The 17,511-nt window shown below is 62.9% G+C and overlaps 1 protein-coding gene across 4 annotated transcripts in view; it reads right to left on the bottom strand.

The window, feature by feature from the left end:
* Positions 1–9,704, bottom strand: part of PACS2 (phosphofurin acidic cluster sorting protein 2) — a 54,041-nt gene extending 44,337 nt beyond the window's left edge. For all 4 annotated transcript variants that reach the window (XR_013967068.1, XR_013967069.1, XM_080807549.1 and 1 more), the window contains exon 1: positions 9,549–9,704. Coding sequence is in view for 2 of the 4 variants with exons in the window: in XM_080807549.1 (XP_080663675.1) it covers positions 9,549–9,667 (119 nt within the window). In the remaining 2 variants the exon portion in view is untranslated. The remainder of the gene's footprint in view (positions 1–9,548) is intronic.
* Between the last annotated feature and the right edge of the window lie 7,807 nt (positions 9,705–17,511).

The raw sequence follows: 17,511 nt of genomic DNA, 5'->3' as shown, positions 1-17,511 counted from the left end.
ACACCTGCACAGAGCCATCCCTCACGCTACAGTAGCTGAGGCCCAGGACAAGCTCATCCAAGACCAGAGCAGTGCTAACCGGCCATGACACAAAGACGCGCCGTCACGGGGCATGAGGTCAGCAGCGGTCACCCTGGAAGGTGAGCCTCAGGTTAAGTAGAAGATGCAGACGCCCCCAAGGGCCCTGGTCTGAGGCTCTGACTCACACACAATCACCCCAGCGGCCACCCAAGGGTCTGCCCTGGGGGGCATCACCACTGGCCCAGTGTGGGCCACATGTGCCCTACCAACTGAGCGACCGCGGACAGGGAGGAGCCCATGCCACACGGAGGAGGCTGGAGACCGTGCGTTCCCTGCAGGGCAGAGTCAGCATGTTGGAGAAGGGTACAACCACACCCGGGTGGAGGGAAGGGCCTCCAAGGGCCTGCCCAGGGCTGGGGGGGCAGAGACGGGGCCAGCCCCCTACCAACGGGCCCCACCGCCACAGAAGCCAGAGGGTGACAGCGCGGACAGACCCCTGAACCCGCGCCGCTCACCTGGGCCCACACCACGTGTGCTCAGGGGGCGCGCGCTAGAGCGGTGGGACGGTCACACGAGACAGGACGCAGCCAGCTGCCACCAGCCAGGGGGCAGTCGAGGCACCTCCCTTTCTGCCAAGGGCAAGACCCAGCACGCAGCAGGAAAAGGTCAGGCCAGGCTCCTTCCGCGGCCCACCCAGACCACCCGCCGACGTGTGTGTCCGCTGAGCCCCCTGTGGCCGCTGCCGTCCTGTCCCACCCTCTCCCACCGTGGGGACAACGGTGCCTCAGGGCAGGGCCACCAAAGGGCCTCTCCTTGTGCCACAGGGTCTCAGCACCATGGCTGGGGGCTACGTGTGGCCTGGGCAGGGGCAGTGAGAAAAGGCCAGTGGCGGCAGGGGGACAGAGCAGCCACGGCACGGCTGGCCACAAGAAGGACGGTGCGTCCACTCGCTGCTGCCTCCCACCGCCATCTCTGCCCCTTGAGGCGCCGCCGACACCCCTGACCAGGCGCCCCCCTCCTCCGGGGACCCACCCTGGGTGAATCAACCACAGGCCCAGGGCTGCAGCCTCGACTCCACGGGGCGCGAAGGGCCAGGCCAGCAGCAGCCGGGCTCTGCCAGTGGACGGTGCTGACGGAGGCCGTGAGGGGCATCTGCTTCTCCCCGGGGGTCGGGGCGGAGCACGGAACACGGCCTTCCTCCAGGGGCCCGGGGTCCAGCGCAGGCTGGGGACACGGCACGACACAGAGGCCAGCACCAGACCCTCGCTCGCGCTACACGGCAGCTCCTGCCCTGCGTGCCGTGACTCTGGCGCCCTGGACGTAAGCGGCCTGGGAACACTCCCACGCTGCTTTCAGGGCGAGCCCCTGATCCGCGGCCGCCTAGCGATCCACGGGAGCCGACGAGGCGCGGGCCAGGCCGCGGCCGGCAGCTCCACGCACCTGCCGCGCTCTGGGCCCAGCCCACGCTCTGCGCGGCGCCTCCCGCGGGGACGCACGGCTGTCCGGGCGCCGGGCCGGCTGCGGTGCCGTGCGAAACTCGGTGGAGGCCGACGCATGAGGCCCAGGTGCCCGGCAGCACGGTGCTCCCCCACCCTGCCCGCCGGCATCTGAGTGCCCACTGCCGTGGGCCCGCTCCAGAAGGACCCTTGAGACTGACCCACCACAGGGTCGAAAAGACTGTCCTTCCCCACTGTAGAGCCGCTCTCTGGAACAGTCTCCCCACTCCACACCCGCACCACAGACACCCTCCGTCATCCACCCCTGCTGGCGGGACGGCCGGCACGCTGGGCAGAAGCGGGGGGGGGTGCTGTTTTTGGAGCCTAGATCCCAAGAGGTGCATGCCCTGCGGGGCACCTGAGGGGTCCCCACCGAGTTCACACACCCGTAAGCGCCGAACAAGACCACACACGTGCCCCAGCAGACCACCCGCTCAGGCCCTTCACAGCAGCTGCTCCCTGCCTCACAGAAGCCCACTCCGCGCGGGAAGCACGGGGAGCAGACCAGGCCCGGGAGGGCACACGTACGCACACGGATGCACACACACGTGCGGGCGGGCCGAAGTGAGCTTCCGAAAGGCGCAGTGACGCCCACAGCGGCCCCACTGACCTCACGGCTCGCAGGCTGCGGACCGCCTTCCTCCGCCTCTCCCCCAGGGCAGACTCTATCCTTCAGAGCTGCAAGCACCCGCTCCACTCTCAGAGCGCCCCCCCCCATGCCCACCTCTGACAGCCCCAGCCGCCGGCCAAGTCCACAGCTGACGCCCGAGGCCCAGCCCGCCCCGCCCCCCAGCACACACCCTCGAGGAGGCCGCCGCCGGCTTCATCCCAACTTGAAACAGAAGCCACAGTCCTGACAGAGCCCCTCCGTGCAGCTCCAGGAGCGTTCACCGAGGAGCCACTCAACGTCTGCGCCGAGCTCGGGCAGGGCTGGGGGACGGTGCCGTCCCCGCCAGCTGCAGTGGCCCTCGTGCGGGCTGCAGGGGCAGCGGGACGTGGACAGAAGTAGAAGGAGGGGCTGAAAACCGCCTACCATCACAGGCACACGCGGACCCTGCCAGCCCGCGCTCGCCACGACCACCCAGCGGGCAGGGTTACTACACATGCAGATGGCACCGGGAAGGGAGGACAGACACCATGGGACAGAGGCAACAACCGGACCGAGGGCGTGGACACTGCCCAGCACTGGGAAAACCACCAATCCAGAGTTGGAAAGCCCAACCCTGACCGTGGCGGTATCAGGAGAAAGCCACGCCCGGACACAAGAGAGGGGATGACAAAGCCGCCAGGGAGAAGGACAGACCTTCAGATGACTCTCCCCAGACGGACAGCTGACTTCTCGAGAGCAAAACCGAGCACAGTCAGGGGTTCACGCTCTCCATGTGCGGAGCGGAGATGCCGCCCGCACCCCACGCCCCAGGACACCCTCCAGAAACCAGGGCAAGCGTCTTGAGAACACAAAGAGTTAGCTATCGACACACCCTCACTAAAAAAAACCCTAAAGGGGCGCCTGGGTGGCTCAGTGGGTTAAAGCCTCTGCCTTCGGCTCAGGTCATGATCTCGGGGTCCTGGGATTGAGCCCCGCATCGGGCTCTCTGCTCAGCGGGGAGCCTGCTTCCTCCTCTCTCTGCCTGCCTCTCTGCCTACTTGTGGTCTCTGCCTGTCAAATAAATAGATAAAAAATCTTAAAAAAAAAACAAACCCTAAAGATGCATCTTCAGACATTAAAGGGAGAAAACGATTCCAAGTTCCGAGCCGCCGTAAGAACGAAGAAAAGTGATGAGTTTCGAGGGTGACCCAGCGCGCACAAAACGAAGGAACAACAACATCTCGTGGGCTCGGCAGGACAACTGATGCTGAACACAGGTGCACGAGCGGGAAAGGGTTGGGTCAAAATAACAGGTTCTGGGGTCCGTCCCCGCGTCTGTCGGGAACAGGATAAAGATAAATTAACTTTGAAATATAGCCAGTATGGGGGCGCCTAGGGGGCTGGGTCAGGGAAGCCTCCGGCTCTTGGTTTCAGCTCAGGTCGTGATCTCAGGGTCACGAGACCGACCCGTGGGGTGCAGCGCTGGGCGCCCTGACTGTGGAGCCTGCGTGGGGTTCTCTCCCTCTGCTCCCTCCCCCACGGAACAAGCAAAGCTGCGAATCACAAAGTCACCACCGAAGAGACAGAAACCGTGCTAAATTTCAAACTAATACATGAGGTGGAAACAGAATAAGGAAAAAAATCAGTGGGAGATAAGGTAAGACGAGAGAAAAGCAACATAAAAAACAGAAAATAATAAGCAAAAAAATAAAAAGATAGATATAAACCCAAATATCAATAATTTTGATAAATGATGACAGAAAGTTCTAGTTAAAAAATTAAGCTTGTCAGATAGGGCGCCTGGGCGGCTCCGTGGGTTAGGCCGCTGCCTTCGGCTCAGGTCATGGTCTCAGGGTCCTGGGATTGAGCCCCGCATCGGGCTCTCTGCTCACTGGGAGGCCTGCTTCCCCCTCTCTCTCTGCCTGCCTCTCTGCCTACTTGTGCTCTGTCAAATAAATAAATAAAATCTTAAAAAAAATAAAATAAAATAAAAATAAAAAATTAAGTTTGTCAGATGGAACGAGAATGGATTCTAGGTCCCCGGCGAAGAACCAAAGGCACATGTCACGTGCACGGATACAGGAGTCTGAACAGAAAGGACAGGAAAGAAGGAGGCACCCCCCCCCCCGCCGCCGAGCTCCCCGTCTCCGCCACGCACGTTCGGAAGGAAAGCACGACCAGAATCACATGTGCTTGAAGTTCAAAGACCCGGGGAGGTGTTTGGTTTTTTTTTAAAAGATTTTATTTATTTATTGACAGACAGAGATCACAAGTAGGCAGAGAGGCAGGCAGAGAGAGAGGGGGAAGCAGGCTCCCCGCTGAGCAGAGAGCCCGATGCGGGGCTCGATCCCAGGACCCTGAGATCACGACCTGAGCCGAAGGCAGAGGCTTCACCCACGGAGCCCCCCGGGCGCCCCAGCGGGGAGGTGTTCTAACCAAACGGGTATGCCTAAGAACGTAGTTTCAAAATGACCGAACTCCGAGAGAAAAGAATAAATCCCGCACCAGGTTAGGTTTTCACGCTCCTCAGCAGACAGAAAGGGGAACAGAGCTGCCGACCTCAGCGAAGCAGGCTCGATGTGCACGGAGAGACCTCACACACCGTCCACTGCCAGACACACATTCCTGGTCAGCACAAACAGAGCAGGCTCGGAAACAGCTCAGACGGAGCCGCAGGGCAAGTTCCGAAAACCCCGAGGACCCACCGTCACACTGACCAACCGCGGCAGGACTCAGAGAAGAGCCGTGGGAAGAAGAGTGCATGAACGGGGTCACGGGAAAGTAACTAGAAAAGACCCCATGTGTTTGCTTACCAAGACACTCCAAAATATCCCAACAGATTAAAGAAAGAACGGCGGGAGATTGAAAGAAATATATGTATTTTCAGTGAAACGACCGTCCACGTAAAAGCTTGTACGAGAGGAAACAAGGAAAACCGAAGAAGCCACACGTTTATCTTCAGAAATGAGATCAAGAACGGCAAATAAGCCCGAGAGGCAGAGATGGCAGGAAAGAAACCACGAGCATTCGTTTTCACAGTGATGAGCCCCGGGGAGACGCGCCCACCCCCGTCCACCCACACAAGCAGCGTAAGCAGCCGAGGGGACAGGGCACAGGCCCCACAGCCGTCCGAAAAAATGACAGTATGCGCAACTTTGTCCCGATAAACCCGAAAACCTGGACAAAGCGGACAAATTCTCAGAAGTACGTATTTTTTAAGAAGCTACCTCGGGCGGGGGGAGCACCCTACGCCCACTGACAGCCCTGAATCCCGGCTGTGCTGCCCACGGCGCAGCCCCAAGGTGCGGTGACTTCCCGGGAGACTTTTCCCAAACCCTCAGAGGGCGCACAGTTCCAGGCTCGCGGCGACGACCCACAGCACAGCGGACGAGCCCTTGCTCTGAAGCACATCCCACGGGGTCTCGCAGACCCTACGCATCCACACACGAGTCCCCGGTCCCGATCACCTAAGCCCACCGGCGAGCGAGAAGGGTGGCGCTGCGTGACCTCGTCCGGGACGGAAGGTCCGTGTAACGCTAGAAAACCCATCTACGTAAGGTGACCCTACGTGACACGACAGCGGGTCAAGGAAAGTCACAGGGCGCTCGGGAGTGTTTACGACACCCGTCTGTCACGCTCGACACCCGCGCCCGTCAGGCACAGGAGTGCTCGGGGGCAGTTTCCAGGCAGCAGGCAGAACGGCTGGCAGTCCCGCTCGGCGGCGTGGCGAGCGACAGGGCCCCGGCCGTGAGCCCACTGCAGGGCACCGGGCTCCTCCCAAACCTGACAGGTGCCTACGTCCCCACGGGCGCTCCTCCGGAAGACAAGCGGCGGCAGACGACTTCCCGAGCCCTGCCCCGGACGGGCGGTCGCAGCGGCTCTGAGCCCCAGAGCCTCCAACTGCCAACAACCCACCCGCTTGCTGAGAGCCGCGGCACCGGGTGCCACGCCGTGGGGGGGGGGGGGGAACTATGGAGACGGTGCCGGGGTGGGGGGTCCCCGGGAGCCGCATGCCACCCACGCCGGGCTGGGAACCGCAGGACCGGCCTGCAGGCGCAGAGCAGTGCGTCGTCCCGCTGGGATGTGGCTGGCAGGCACAGCGCCGCCGAAACAGGCACTGCCAGGGGGCATCCCTCCAGCACGCAGACCCACAACCAGGCCTCACAAACACACCAAGGATGCACACAAGGAGTTCGTCCAGGATTTGAGTGAACAACACGCACGGGAGAGGACGGAAGGCCTCACAGCATTTAGAAACTGGTGACTAATGTCCAGCAGGAGTAGGAAGCTCATGGTGTAAAAGGACCCAGGACTGCTGAGATGCAGGGTGGCAGCCCAGGAGGCTGCCCGGGGAACCCCAGCAGCGGGGCACGCCCAGGAGGCGGCTGGGACGGGTGGGACACAGCTGCTGATGGTCACTGGGGAGGAGCGCTGCCCGTAGGTTTCCTCGAGGAAACCCACGCAGTCGGGCCTCCCTCGAGTTACAGCCCTGACCTCTGGCAGTAGGCCCTGGGGAGAGCAGGGAGCTGGCCACCGCGACCAGAAGGCCAGAGCAGGGAACAAGAGCCAGCCCAGCCGAAGGCAGGGGCACAGACCTTGCCGACCGCCACGAAATTCACACCGTTGGAAGAAGACTTTTCCAACACCTCTAGACGGGGAGGGATTACCGTCCCCTGAAGACGATGTTGAGACTCAAGTCCGGGAGAAAAACAAAAATGAGAAGCAAAAAGAAAACTTGGCCGAAGAAGTGACAAGGACGTGCAAATGGCCTGCGTCAGTGATCAGGGGGATCCAAATTAAAGCCACAACACCCCTTCACACCCACCAGTCTGGCCAAAATTAAAAGCCAGGCAAAACCTAGGCAAGAATGCAGCTCGCTGGGGACGGGCGTCCCCGCCAGTGGGGGCTGGAGTTGGCACGACCACACTCCATGAAGCACCCTGGTAGTAACACTGAGCACAGCCCCCAACCCCCACTACGGGCACGTGCTGACGCCAGGCCGGCCGCCCGCAGCTACACACGTGCGGAGGACCGGCACTCGGGTGCTGACAGCAGCACGGACGAAACTGGCCGCCGCCTGGACACAAGCCCCAGGTCCCCTTACAGCAGGGACCCACACTGTCATTCCGCAGGGACCGCACGCAGCAGTGACAGCCGCTGGTGCGACGTCACTCCAAAACGTAAAGACTGGGCAAAAACAAGACACGCGAAGCAAGAGAGGGAGCGGGACCCCTTCCACAGAACGTCCCAGGAGCAAGCTGAGAACAGCCCGTCCAAGGGCTCTCGCGCGCAGGGGGCACAAGCAGGGGACGAGCACCCCCTCTCAGGGAGGGTCCCTGCTCACGAGGAAAGTAGGGGGGCATCTGCTCCAACCAACGTTCTGTACGGTCAACCCATCAACTCTGCCGGCCTATCCTGACAACTCGATGGCCATGGGACACAACCTGCCACCCCCATCCCTACATCCCATCCAGGCAGAGCCACAGAGCTCCCAACCCCGGTACTGTCCCGCCCAGCCCCCACATCCCACCCCACACCCTCCCCCAACACTCACTGGAGTGGACTTCCCAGACCAGCTCCAGGAGGGGCAGACAACGCCCCTAACTGCAGCTCCTACCCTCCTGGCATCTCCTGCTACCACCCCCCACCACCCCCAGGTAAATTTCAGTGCTCTTCTGGGGGAGCCCCAGGAAGCCGCTGAGGAGGGGTGGCAAAGACAGGCTACAGTCTGCCCCCCGTCTGGGGACACTTGGAGTAGCAAGGGGGCAGTGACACAAGGAGGCAAGGAGGGGGACAGGTATGGTTTGGGGGGCACTGACACGGCAGCCCCTGGGGGGTGGTGGTGGCGGCAACGCAGAGGGGAACAGACAGAAGCATGGGGGCTGAGGGGGGAAAGTCCTCAGGGACCCCGGGCTGTGAGGCTCGACTGTAAGGCAAATGCCCAGGATGGGAAAGAGCAAGGAGGCTGGGCCCGGGGAGCTCCTGAGCTTGGCTGCGAGCCCAGAGGCTTCCCAGAGAAGAGGCAAGCAGGTGCCTCTGGAGTCCTCCGCCCCAAGCCCTGGCTAACGCTGACCCTCAGGTCGCACAGGAGGCCCCGTGCCGATTGGCAGGTATGTTACGGGCCCAGTCTGTCCACTTGGCACGGCAGTGCTCTGACCTCCCAGCCCCGCACTCGTGGAGGGCAAGCCTCACGGACCGGAACCCCCAGCACCTCACCCCGTGACACCTGCAGGATGAGCCTGTGTGTGGCCCCCCAGCAGCTCACCACCCACCTCCTGTGCCTGGACGGCACCCCTGAGGCCCTCACCCACAGAGCGCTCTTCCCCGCGGCCCTTGAGGTCTGGTGTCCACGCAGAGCAGACTCTGGTGCGAGTCTGGCCCCCCCTCAGCTGGAGGGCTCCATCATGGGGGACCACCGAGTCAGGAAGAAACCAAGGGAGCTCCAAGCTGCCAAGAGAAACGCAGCTGCCCGTCGGAGTGGACTTGATCTGGCCAGAGCACTGGCCTGTGGGCTAGAGCTCCGCCAGCTCCTCCCACCGGGGTCCAGGCACCTCTTGGTCAAGGGAGCGGGCAGTCTTTCAGGCGGCGAAACCGACAGCCCAGTGCGAAGTGCCCCGCTCATGGACACGCAGGTGTCTCTAACTAGGAAGCCCGGTGCAAGCAGGTAAAGGGCCAGCAGGACCGAGCAGGCCCCTGAGACCACGAGTAAAGAGGCGTGTGCTGGGTGAAACAGTACAATCGTGGTCCCAGCCGGAGGCGTCCTCCAGGCCCTGCGGGTCACTCTCAGCACGCCCAGCGTGACAGGGCGGCTGGCCGCAAAAGGAAATCTGCCGGCAGTGGAGAGAGGAGACACCTGAGTCAACTCCACCAGCACCGCAGCAGTGGACAGGTGCGTGATGCCGCCTGGGAGCCCAAGCAGGCGAGCTCCGTGCGCCTCGGAAGAGCCGGCGCCGCTCCCTCCCGCGGCGCCAGGACCTCAGGGCCCTCCACGCGTCAGAGGTCGCTCCCGCAGAAAGCGCACGCCGGAGAGGGGGGCGCAAACGCGAGGCCCTGGGCGGGGGACCCCGGGCGGACGGTCCCGTGCGCGGGTCCTGGCTGAACCGTCCCGGGTGGGGGCCCGGGGTGCCAGGTCCCGGGCGCGCGGTCGGGGGGGGGGACACTCTGGGCGCAGGTCCCGGGGGACGGCCCGCTGCAGGGTCCCGGCTGCCCCCTCCCCGAGCGCGAGGGCCCGGGTGGGGCCCCCAGCGGGGACGGCCCGGGGCGCAGGTCCCCGATGGACAGTGCGGGGCGGGGACCCCGGGCGCGGGTCCCTAGCGGCCGGGGCCAGGCGGCCGTGCGGGCGGGGACGACGCAGTGCGCAGGGCCCGGGCGGGCGGTCCGGACGCGGGTCCCGGGTGTCCGGCAGGTGCGCGCGGGAACAAAGCGGCCGGGCGGCGGCGTACCTGGGCACGCAGCTGGGGCTGGAGCCGTCCACCTCCCAGGTGGCGAACAGGTTCATGGGCACCGGCGTGTTGAGCGCGGCGGGCGCGCCGGCCAGGCCCAGGCGGCCCCGCTCGGCCATGGCGCCGGCCCCGCCGCTCCCTCGGCGGCCTGGGCTGCGGCCGGGCCGCGGACGCGCGGCGGCGGGCGGGCGGGCGGGCGGGCCGGGCGCGCGGAGGGCGGCGGCGCGGTCACATGGCTGCCGGCGGCGGGGACGGCCGGGCGGGCGGCGGACAGGCCCGCGGGCGGCAACCAGGCTGCGGCCGCCCCGCCCCGCGCCGCGCGCCCCGCCCCGCGCCGCGCGCCCCCGCGCCGCCGCCCCGCCCCCGCGCCGCCGCCGCCGCCGATTGGCTGGGCGGGCGCGCGCTCGCCGCCTCGAGCCCAATCGCGGCCCGCGGAGCGCTCGCCGGAAGTGCGGGGACGCGCGCGCTCCCGCCGGCGCCCCGCGTTCGCCCCGGCCCGCGGCCCGCGAGAGCGCGCGCCCGCGCCTGCGCACAGGCCCCGCCCCGCCCGCCCCGCCCCCCGGGCGCCGCCGAGTGGGACCCCGCACGTCCCCTTCCCCCTCTTCCGGGGGCCGCGCGCCCTACGCGCTCCCGCGTCCCCGGCCGCCCGCTCCCGCCCGGCACCCCAGCCCCGCGCACTTGTCGCCCGGCGTGGCCCGTGGCCCCACGCCCCGACCCCGGGGCCTCCGCGCGCCCCGCCCCCCGCTCACCGACCCTGCCCTCGGGGTCCCCGGAACCGACGCCCCTCCTGTCCCCGGAGGCTCCCCGACCCCGCAGAGTGCCCGTGCGCCCCCGCCCCCCACCCGGGCCCTGGCGGACCGCGGCCGGGGGTCCTGCGTGCGGGGTCGCTGGGGCCGCGACCGGCCGGGCCCCGCCGCAGCGCGCTCTCCCCGCCGAGCCCTGCGACCCAGCGCGGGACCGGGACAGCAAGCGTCCGGGGCGGGGCGGCTCGTGGCCCCGGGGCTCGCCGTGCACTTGGGACCCAGGCCGGTGGGAGGCCGTGACCAGGGCGACCCCCTGGGCCCGGGGGCAGGGAAGGTGGGGAAAGGCCCCCAAGAAAGGCCGTCCGGATGGGGGGCCCGGGGAGGCGGGTCCTGCCGCATCCTTTCGGCGGTGGTTCTGGCCGGTCTCCAGATGCTGCCCTGCGACGTCGCAAGAGCTTTTCTGACGTCTGTTTCCTGGGGTCCACACTCACTACACAGGGGCTTTGCTTTCCTCTCCTGTCTGTGTCTTGTTGTCCACAAGTGGTTTTCTTGAAACGAGTCCAGTCCAAGCAAACCCTCCTTCCTCCCGGGCCGGCCCGCCATCCGGGGTGCCGCTGTGTCCCGCAGGGGACGGCGGGCCGCTCCCTCCCTCGAGGCCAGGCCCTCCAGCCGTGGCTCGTGGCTCGCTCTGCAGCTGCAAACGGCCAGGCCACCCTGGGGAGAACAAGAGGACCTGTGTGCCCACACACTCCGGGCCCGTGGGGTGGCGCGGCGGAAGCCCTAGAGGGCCTGTGTGTGCTCAGCCCGCTGACCGCGCCGGGTATGGTCAGAGAGCTGGTCCGGCCAGGCAGAGCGCCTGGGGCCCTCCTACCTATGAGATGGCGGAGGGGACGTGACCGTATTCAGGGAGCACACAGCAGTCCCTGGTGAGGACAGGCAGCCTTTGGTAGGCGGGCAGGGGACAGACAGCCGTTGACCTCCGCGTCTGGCACGCTGCGCTGCGGGACAGCACGAGGGGGGTGGGCTGCCTGACACTCCAGGTCCGTGTGTGCCAGCGTCGCGCCCAGCCAGGGAATACAGTGGGGGCCACGTGGGGAAACACGGGGTGATCACGCCAAGCAAATGGAGGCTTGATGCCAGCCGTTCTAGTAGAGCCGCACTCTCCCAGCGTTTCGAGCCCTTCTGGGATGTGACAGTGCTGTCCCCATTCCCATTTGACCACGGAGGAAACAGGCACGGAAGTTATGCAGCTGCTAAAGGAGGGGACCTGGCTGTGAGTCCCACCGTCTGGCCCAGAGCCACCCCGGGTGACCACCATGGTGGAAATTCTTTTTTTTTTTTTTCTTTTAAGATTTTTATTTATTTATTTGACAGAGATCACAAGTAGGCAGAGATAGGCAGAGAGAGAGAGGAGGAAGCAGGCTCCCCGCCGAGCAGAGAGCCCGATGCGGGGCTCGATCCCAGGACCCTGGGATCATGACCTGAGGTGAAGGCAGAGGCTTTAACCCACTGAGCCACCCAGGCGCCCCCATGGTGGAAATTCTTAAATACTTTAGTCAGGGAGGCAGAGACAGAACACTGTCCCCCTCCCTCCCCCCCCCGTGCCCTCTACCTGTGACGCTGTCTGTGCGGCTTTTTAAAGCAGGGGTACGAACACCACAGTGTTCGTGGGGATGAGATTGTGGCTTTTTGGGTTTTCCAAATTTTCTACGGTGGTGATCAGAGATACTTTTTTGGCAGAAACTGTTATTTGCATCGTCACTCTCAGAGTTGAAAATGAGTCTGTGTTCATCTTCCACTTGTGGACTGTCCCAGGATGAGGGCCCTGAGCGCGGGGAGGGCGTCCCTCCGTATCAGCCTGGCACGCCGTTGCACACACACACCCACCCACACACACCCCAAATGCTTTATGGCGGCTGCATCTTTAAGGCAGGAACTTAGTACAAGAGGAACTTCTCTGGACAACGGGGGCAGCTGGGTGTGGTTGGGGAGGAATCCTCGAGGATTGGTTGCCCAGAACCCTGGAACGCCAGACGGGCTCCGTGACGACCTTTCCTGAGGACCCGACAGTCTGCTGGAACTTTCCTGGTCTGCCACCGTTTTTCGAATGAATTAAAGCCTCAGGTTTCCAACTGGTGTAATGGACTCATGCTGTGTTGCAGGCAGGAAGGGGTCAGGCTCAAAGCCCCTTTTATGACCCTCCTCCCCACTATCACTGAGAGCCGCTCTGCCTGCCGGTCAGGGCTCTAGGGTTTCTGCTCGGACAGTACGGACTTCTGGCTCTTTGGAAATTCATTCATACATCACTTCAGCCTGACTTAAGATTAGACCGCCCAGGTGTGGGAACATGAAGAGGCACCAGGCAGGTATGGACCCTGCTGGCAAGAGGTTCCCTTATGGGCGTGGGAGCTGCCAGGCTCCCCTTGGTCCAGGAACTGGGCATGTATCGTCCCATCAGAAGAGACCCAGGAACACGGGCACAGTTGGCAACAGAGGGCGCGCTGGTGGCAGACCTCTGCTGTGCTCACAGGCGTTACACCCCAACAGGGTGCAGCATCAGGGGGGCAGCTCAGCCTGTCGGGTAGGTGGCCTCCTGTAGGGCCTGTTCCAGCCGCCAGCTTCGCCAGCCTTCTCTGCTCTTCCCAGGAACCAGGCTGAGGAGGCCGCCCTCGCTGGAGCCAGCGCGTGTCTGGTGTCTGCTCCCGGCAGGAGGACAGGACTTGGAAACTCCTGCATGTGGCCTGCGTCCCAAACACCTCCCTGGTTGGAACAGCGGTGTGCCCGAGCCCCATTGCCGAGGTGGGCACAGAAACGCTTGGCACAGAAGGCACAGCAGGCGTCCGGGAGCGGCCAGGGAGGCAGGCCTCCTACAGGGAGAGGAAGAGTGGTCGCCAGGGACCCGGGCAGCCTCCTGGCGCAGGGCAGGTGCACAGGGGACGGCGCGATTGGGAAGGCGGGCTGCTAGCCCCCGGGGTGTGTCTGAGATGCTCCAGGAGGACTGCAGTGGGGTGCGGGCTCTCGGTGCGCGAGCTCAGAGCACCACCGGTCGCCCGTCCGTTGCCTCTCCCGCGTCATTCGCCGCCGCTGCGGCTCCCCGCTCCAGAACCCACCGGGCGGCACACGGCAGGGAACCCTCTCATGGTTGAGGCCGAAGGTTCAGATAGTGGCTCCTTTGTTCACTTAATAAACGATGATCAAGCCGGTTTCAAACCCCGAGAACACAGGAAAGAAAACACAGAAGAGTTCTTACCCTCGTGGAGCTCACCTTCTCCCAGACAGAGACTCTGTAAAAACCCTGCACTTGCGGGTGGGGGGAGCATCACGGGGGGTGGTGAGACGGGAGAGTCTGGAAGGGTCGGTGAACGGGTCACGACAGTAGATCAGGGTCCGCTGAAGGCGGAATCGGTGAATCGGAGACGGAGCTGGAGAAATTCACCCGATTGCCGCGGGCAGAAACCCCAGGAGAGAGGCGAAAGGTGTGGAGGCAGGCGCGGGGGCGTCCGATGCGTTGGCCCGGGATTCCGGAGCAAAAGACACAGGGTGACGGAGTCGGGGGAGTGCGTGGCGGCCGTGTCACTGCCGGGACGCGTCCGAGCCGCGCGGCGCTGGGACCGGGCGTTCGGAGCAAGAGGGCAGAGCGTGGAGGCCGCCGTCGGAGCCGCTGCCAGGCAGGGGGGCAGGCAGAGGGGCAGGCGGGGCGGAGCCCATCAGCCACGGTCGGGGGCTTTACCGTCCCCCGCAGTGGGCTCCCGCCACAGGACTTCCCACCGCGGGGACAGGCCGCTCGCGTCCTGCTTCTGCGACAGCCCGGTTGTCCTGGGGAGAATGGGCTCTGGAGGCCGGAGTGGGTGGAGGAGACCCTGGGGGGCATGGAAGGGGCGGCAGGGAAGGGGCCGGCGTGATTGTGGGTGGCAAGGGTTTTAATGGGCGAATGGGCTGGACGAGGAAGATGAGGGTGAGGGGTGCCGATGAACTTGGCGGCCACCATGTTGTCGTGGCAGCGGGTGACGGGAGGACTCAGAGGGGAGGCCCGCTGTACCCGGTAGCCAGGTGCTGACGGTCTTCATGGGCCCGGAATAATGCCGTGTTGATAAAGACCACAGCGTGTCTGGGAAAGTGCTTCCAGCAAACACTCCACCTGGGGGCAAGTATGAGGGACGCCCAGACAGGGCAAGGAGGGGCGGGGAGGGAAGTCACAGACCCCTGGAAGGAGGGAGTGGCGGGGGTCTGAGCAGCCCCTGAAGGCTGACCCACCTAGAAGCCCAGAGACAAGGGAGCCCCCACTTGGTATGGGGAGTAGCTCCATGCACATCTCCTGAATGGCCCGGTGGGTGAGGAGGAGCTCACGGAGGAGGAGACGGTGAGCCAAGGGGTGCCCCCCCATCCCCCAAAACACCTGCAGGAAAGCTGGGATCCTGTTCAGAGGAGCAGAAGAAAAATAAAATTCCTGGGAACAAACTTGGTCAAAGTTAGAAAGTGTTAAAATTCTGCTGAGGAAAGTAAGAGAGGTTTACTCAGTCCTGACTTGAACCTGAACTGTGACCTACACCAAAATATCGATTTGCACGTAGTCAAATCAATCCTCAGATGTACGTGCAACGCTGAGTGCGAGCATATGGCCAGGACGCTTTTGCAGGACAAGAGGGAGGAGGGGCTGCATTGGCCCTAAGGATGGAGTGACGGGTGTCACGAAGTAGGGACCAGCTGGGGGCCAGGGGGAGAGGCCGAGAGCCAAGAATGCGCCTCAGGCACTCAGGCCCCCAGGGGGTGGTGACAGCTGCACGGGGATTGTCAGGGAAAGACGGGTTACCCCAAAAATGGTGCAGGACGACAGGCTGGACTCAAAAAAAAAAAAACAACTTAATCTTTACCTCGCTTTTTACACCAAAATAAATTCCAGACGGAGCAAGAATTTAATCATGAAACATGAAACTATAAAGGCGCTAGAAAAAAACTGGAAAGAATGCTTTATATGTTTTTACTGAGGAGGGTTTTTACAAGCAAACCACAAAGCTCTAAAAGAGGAGACTCACCATTTTGTTCATGTTCCGAAAAAAAAAAGCCAAAAGACCACAAACTTGGAAAATTGGCAAAAAATATATCAAAAGAATTTTTTTAACCCCTAAGGAGCTCTTGCAAATCAGTAAGTAAAAAGAAGAAGCACGTGGAAAAATCTGCAAAAGAGAGGACCCCCGTTTCCAGCCAGTGTTGAAAATTAAATTATATAAATTTACAATCCAATAAATGCCATGAAATACGAAGGTAATAGACGCGCAGGAGTCGTGCTGCCGAGCGTAATGCATTTTTAGGACGTTCTGTGCTCCTTGTGTGTTTGCGTCTGGTGAAAATGCCACTGGCCGCTCTCCCTGAGCTCACGTGCGGAGCGCCCGTGGGCAGCTGGAAGTTGGCCACGTGGGAGGGTCTACACCGCAGGCGCCGGCAAACCCCCGGGGAGGGGGCGCGGCCCGGAGTCATTGCTTTCCCGCGGCAGTAGCTAGGAACCTCGTGCCTCACAGGTCTTGCTGCCAGAGCTCCCGCAGGGCTCGTGATGGTCTACTTTCCGGAAGCTTCTCCCCCTCCAAACAAATCCTGTCCCGAGAGTGTTGAACGCCCCGTGGCAGATGCTTCACTTCCCAGGACAAAAGACAAAGGTTGTGAAACAAAGACATCGGGGGGTGCCCTGTGGTCGGCAGGAACAGCACAAGCGTCCGAAGAAGAGCTCACTCCCTCCTCCCGCGCCAAGCACCTTTCTGGAGTTATCCTCGCCCCCAAACCCACCATGTCAAGTGCGCTGCCCAAGATCCCAGATCCCGCACCAGATCCCTCCTCCAGCGCCTAACAGAAAATGAGCAAAGGACACCCTCCGCCTTCCTCTGATGATGGCAGTCTTGGCTAGGAAGGAGGGATGTGGACAGGAACTCGTGTGGACTCTCTGCCCCCCCAGCCTTTATGTCTGCACAGGCCACCGCCTCTGTCCGTCCGCTCCGTCCACTGCCAGGTCTTCCTAACTTCGCACCAGCTGGAGGCTCCCACCCCTTCCTGAAGGCCCCTGGCTCCTCCCGTCAATGGCCAACCATCCCTCCTCTCCTCACGGCCAGGAGATGCCCCATCCTTGGTGGCTTTTCTTTTTAACAGCTTCATTGACGTAGAACTAGCCCGTAACAGAACCCATGGGGCGCCTGGGTGGGTCAGTGGATTAAGGATCCGACTCATGATGTCGGCTCAGGTCCTGATCTCAGCGTGTCGAGGTCGAGCCCGCACTGGGCTCTGCACTGGGTGTGGCATCCGCTTAAGGACGTCGACCAGAACCCACCCCTTGAGAGGGTGCGATGCCGCGATCTTCATACCTTTGTAAAGTTGTGCAACCATCACCACCAATTTTAGGCCGTTCTCAGCACCCCAACCCCCTCCCCATGCCCACTTGCCGTCCCTTCTGTTGTGTCTCCAGCCCTGCAACCACCACCTGCTTTCCGTCTCCACAGATGTGCCTCTTCTGGACGTTTCTCCCAAATGGAAGCGGACGGTATGTGACCCTCTCACTCAGCGCGGGGCTCCCGGGGTTCCTTCCCGCGCCCCTGGGAGTGCTTTGTTCTTCTGACGACCAGCCCAGTGATGTCCCATCGCAGAGATGCGCCGCCTTCTGCCCGTCCACTCACCGGCTGGCGGGCGTGGGTTTGCTTCCAGCGGTGACGAGGAGGAGGAGTGCCGCCGTGAACATCCGTGAGCAAGTCTTCGCGGGGACCCAGGTTTTCCCTCGGGCAGACTCCCGGAAGAGCAGCGGCGTCGTGCGCGGACTCTTGACCAGTGAGATGCGTCGAGGAACTCCGTGAAGCGGCCGCCCTTCTTCCGGAGGGACGTCCTCGCTCTCCCTTCTCACCTGCACCCCGTGAGGCTCCTGCTGCTGCTCGTCCTCAGCGGCACCCGCTGTCCGTCTTTTTCTTTATACTAGTGGTTGCCAAACAGTATCTCCTTGTGGTCTGTGTGCATTTCCCCAACGAACAGCGATCTGAGCATCTTTCCATGTGCTTCTGGGCCCTTCGTGTACCTTCTTTGCCGAAATGTCTCGTCAAATCTCTTAATTGGGACGTTCCTATTTGTGTTACTGAGTTGTAAGAGTTCTTTCCATATTCTGGATAGGAGCGATCCGTCAGACTGTAACTTGCAAATATTTCTCCCATCTGTGGCTTGTATTTTCATCTTATTAATGCTGTTTTTGGAAA

The sequence above is a fragment of the Martes martes genome (assembly GCF_963455335.1).
Source record: "Martes martes genome assembly, chromosome: 7".
Taxonomy (NCBI): domain Eukaryota; kingdom Metazoa; phylum Chordata; class Mammalia; order Carnivora; family Mustelidae; genus Martes; species Martes martes.
This window is presented reverse-complemented; position numbering and strand designations above follow the sequence as displayed.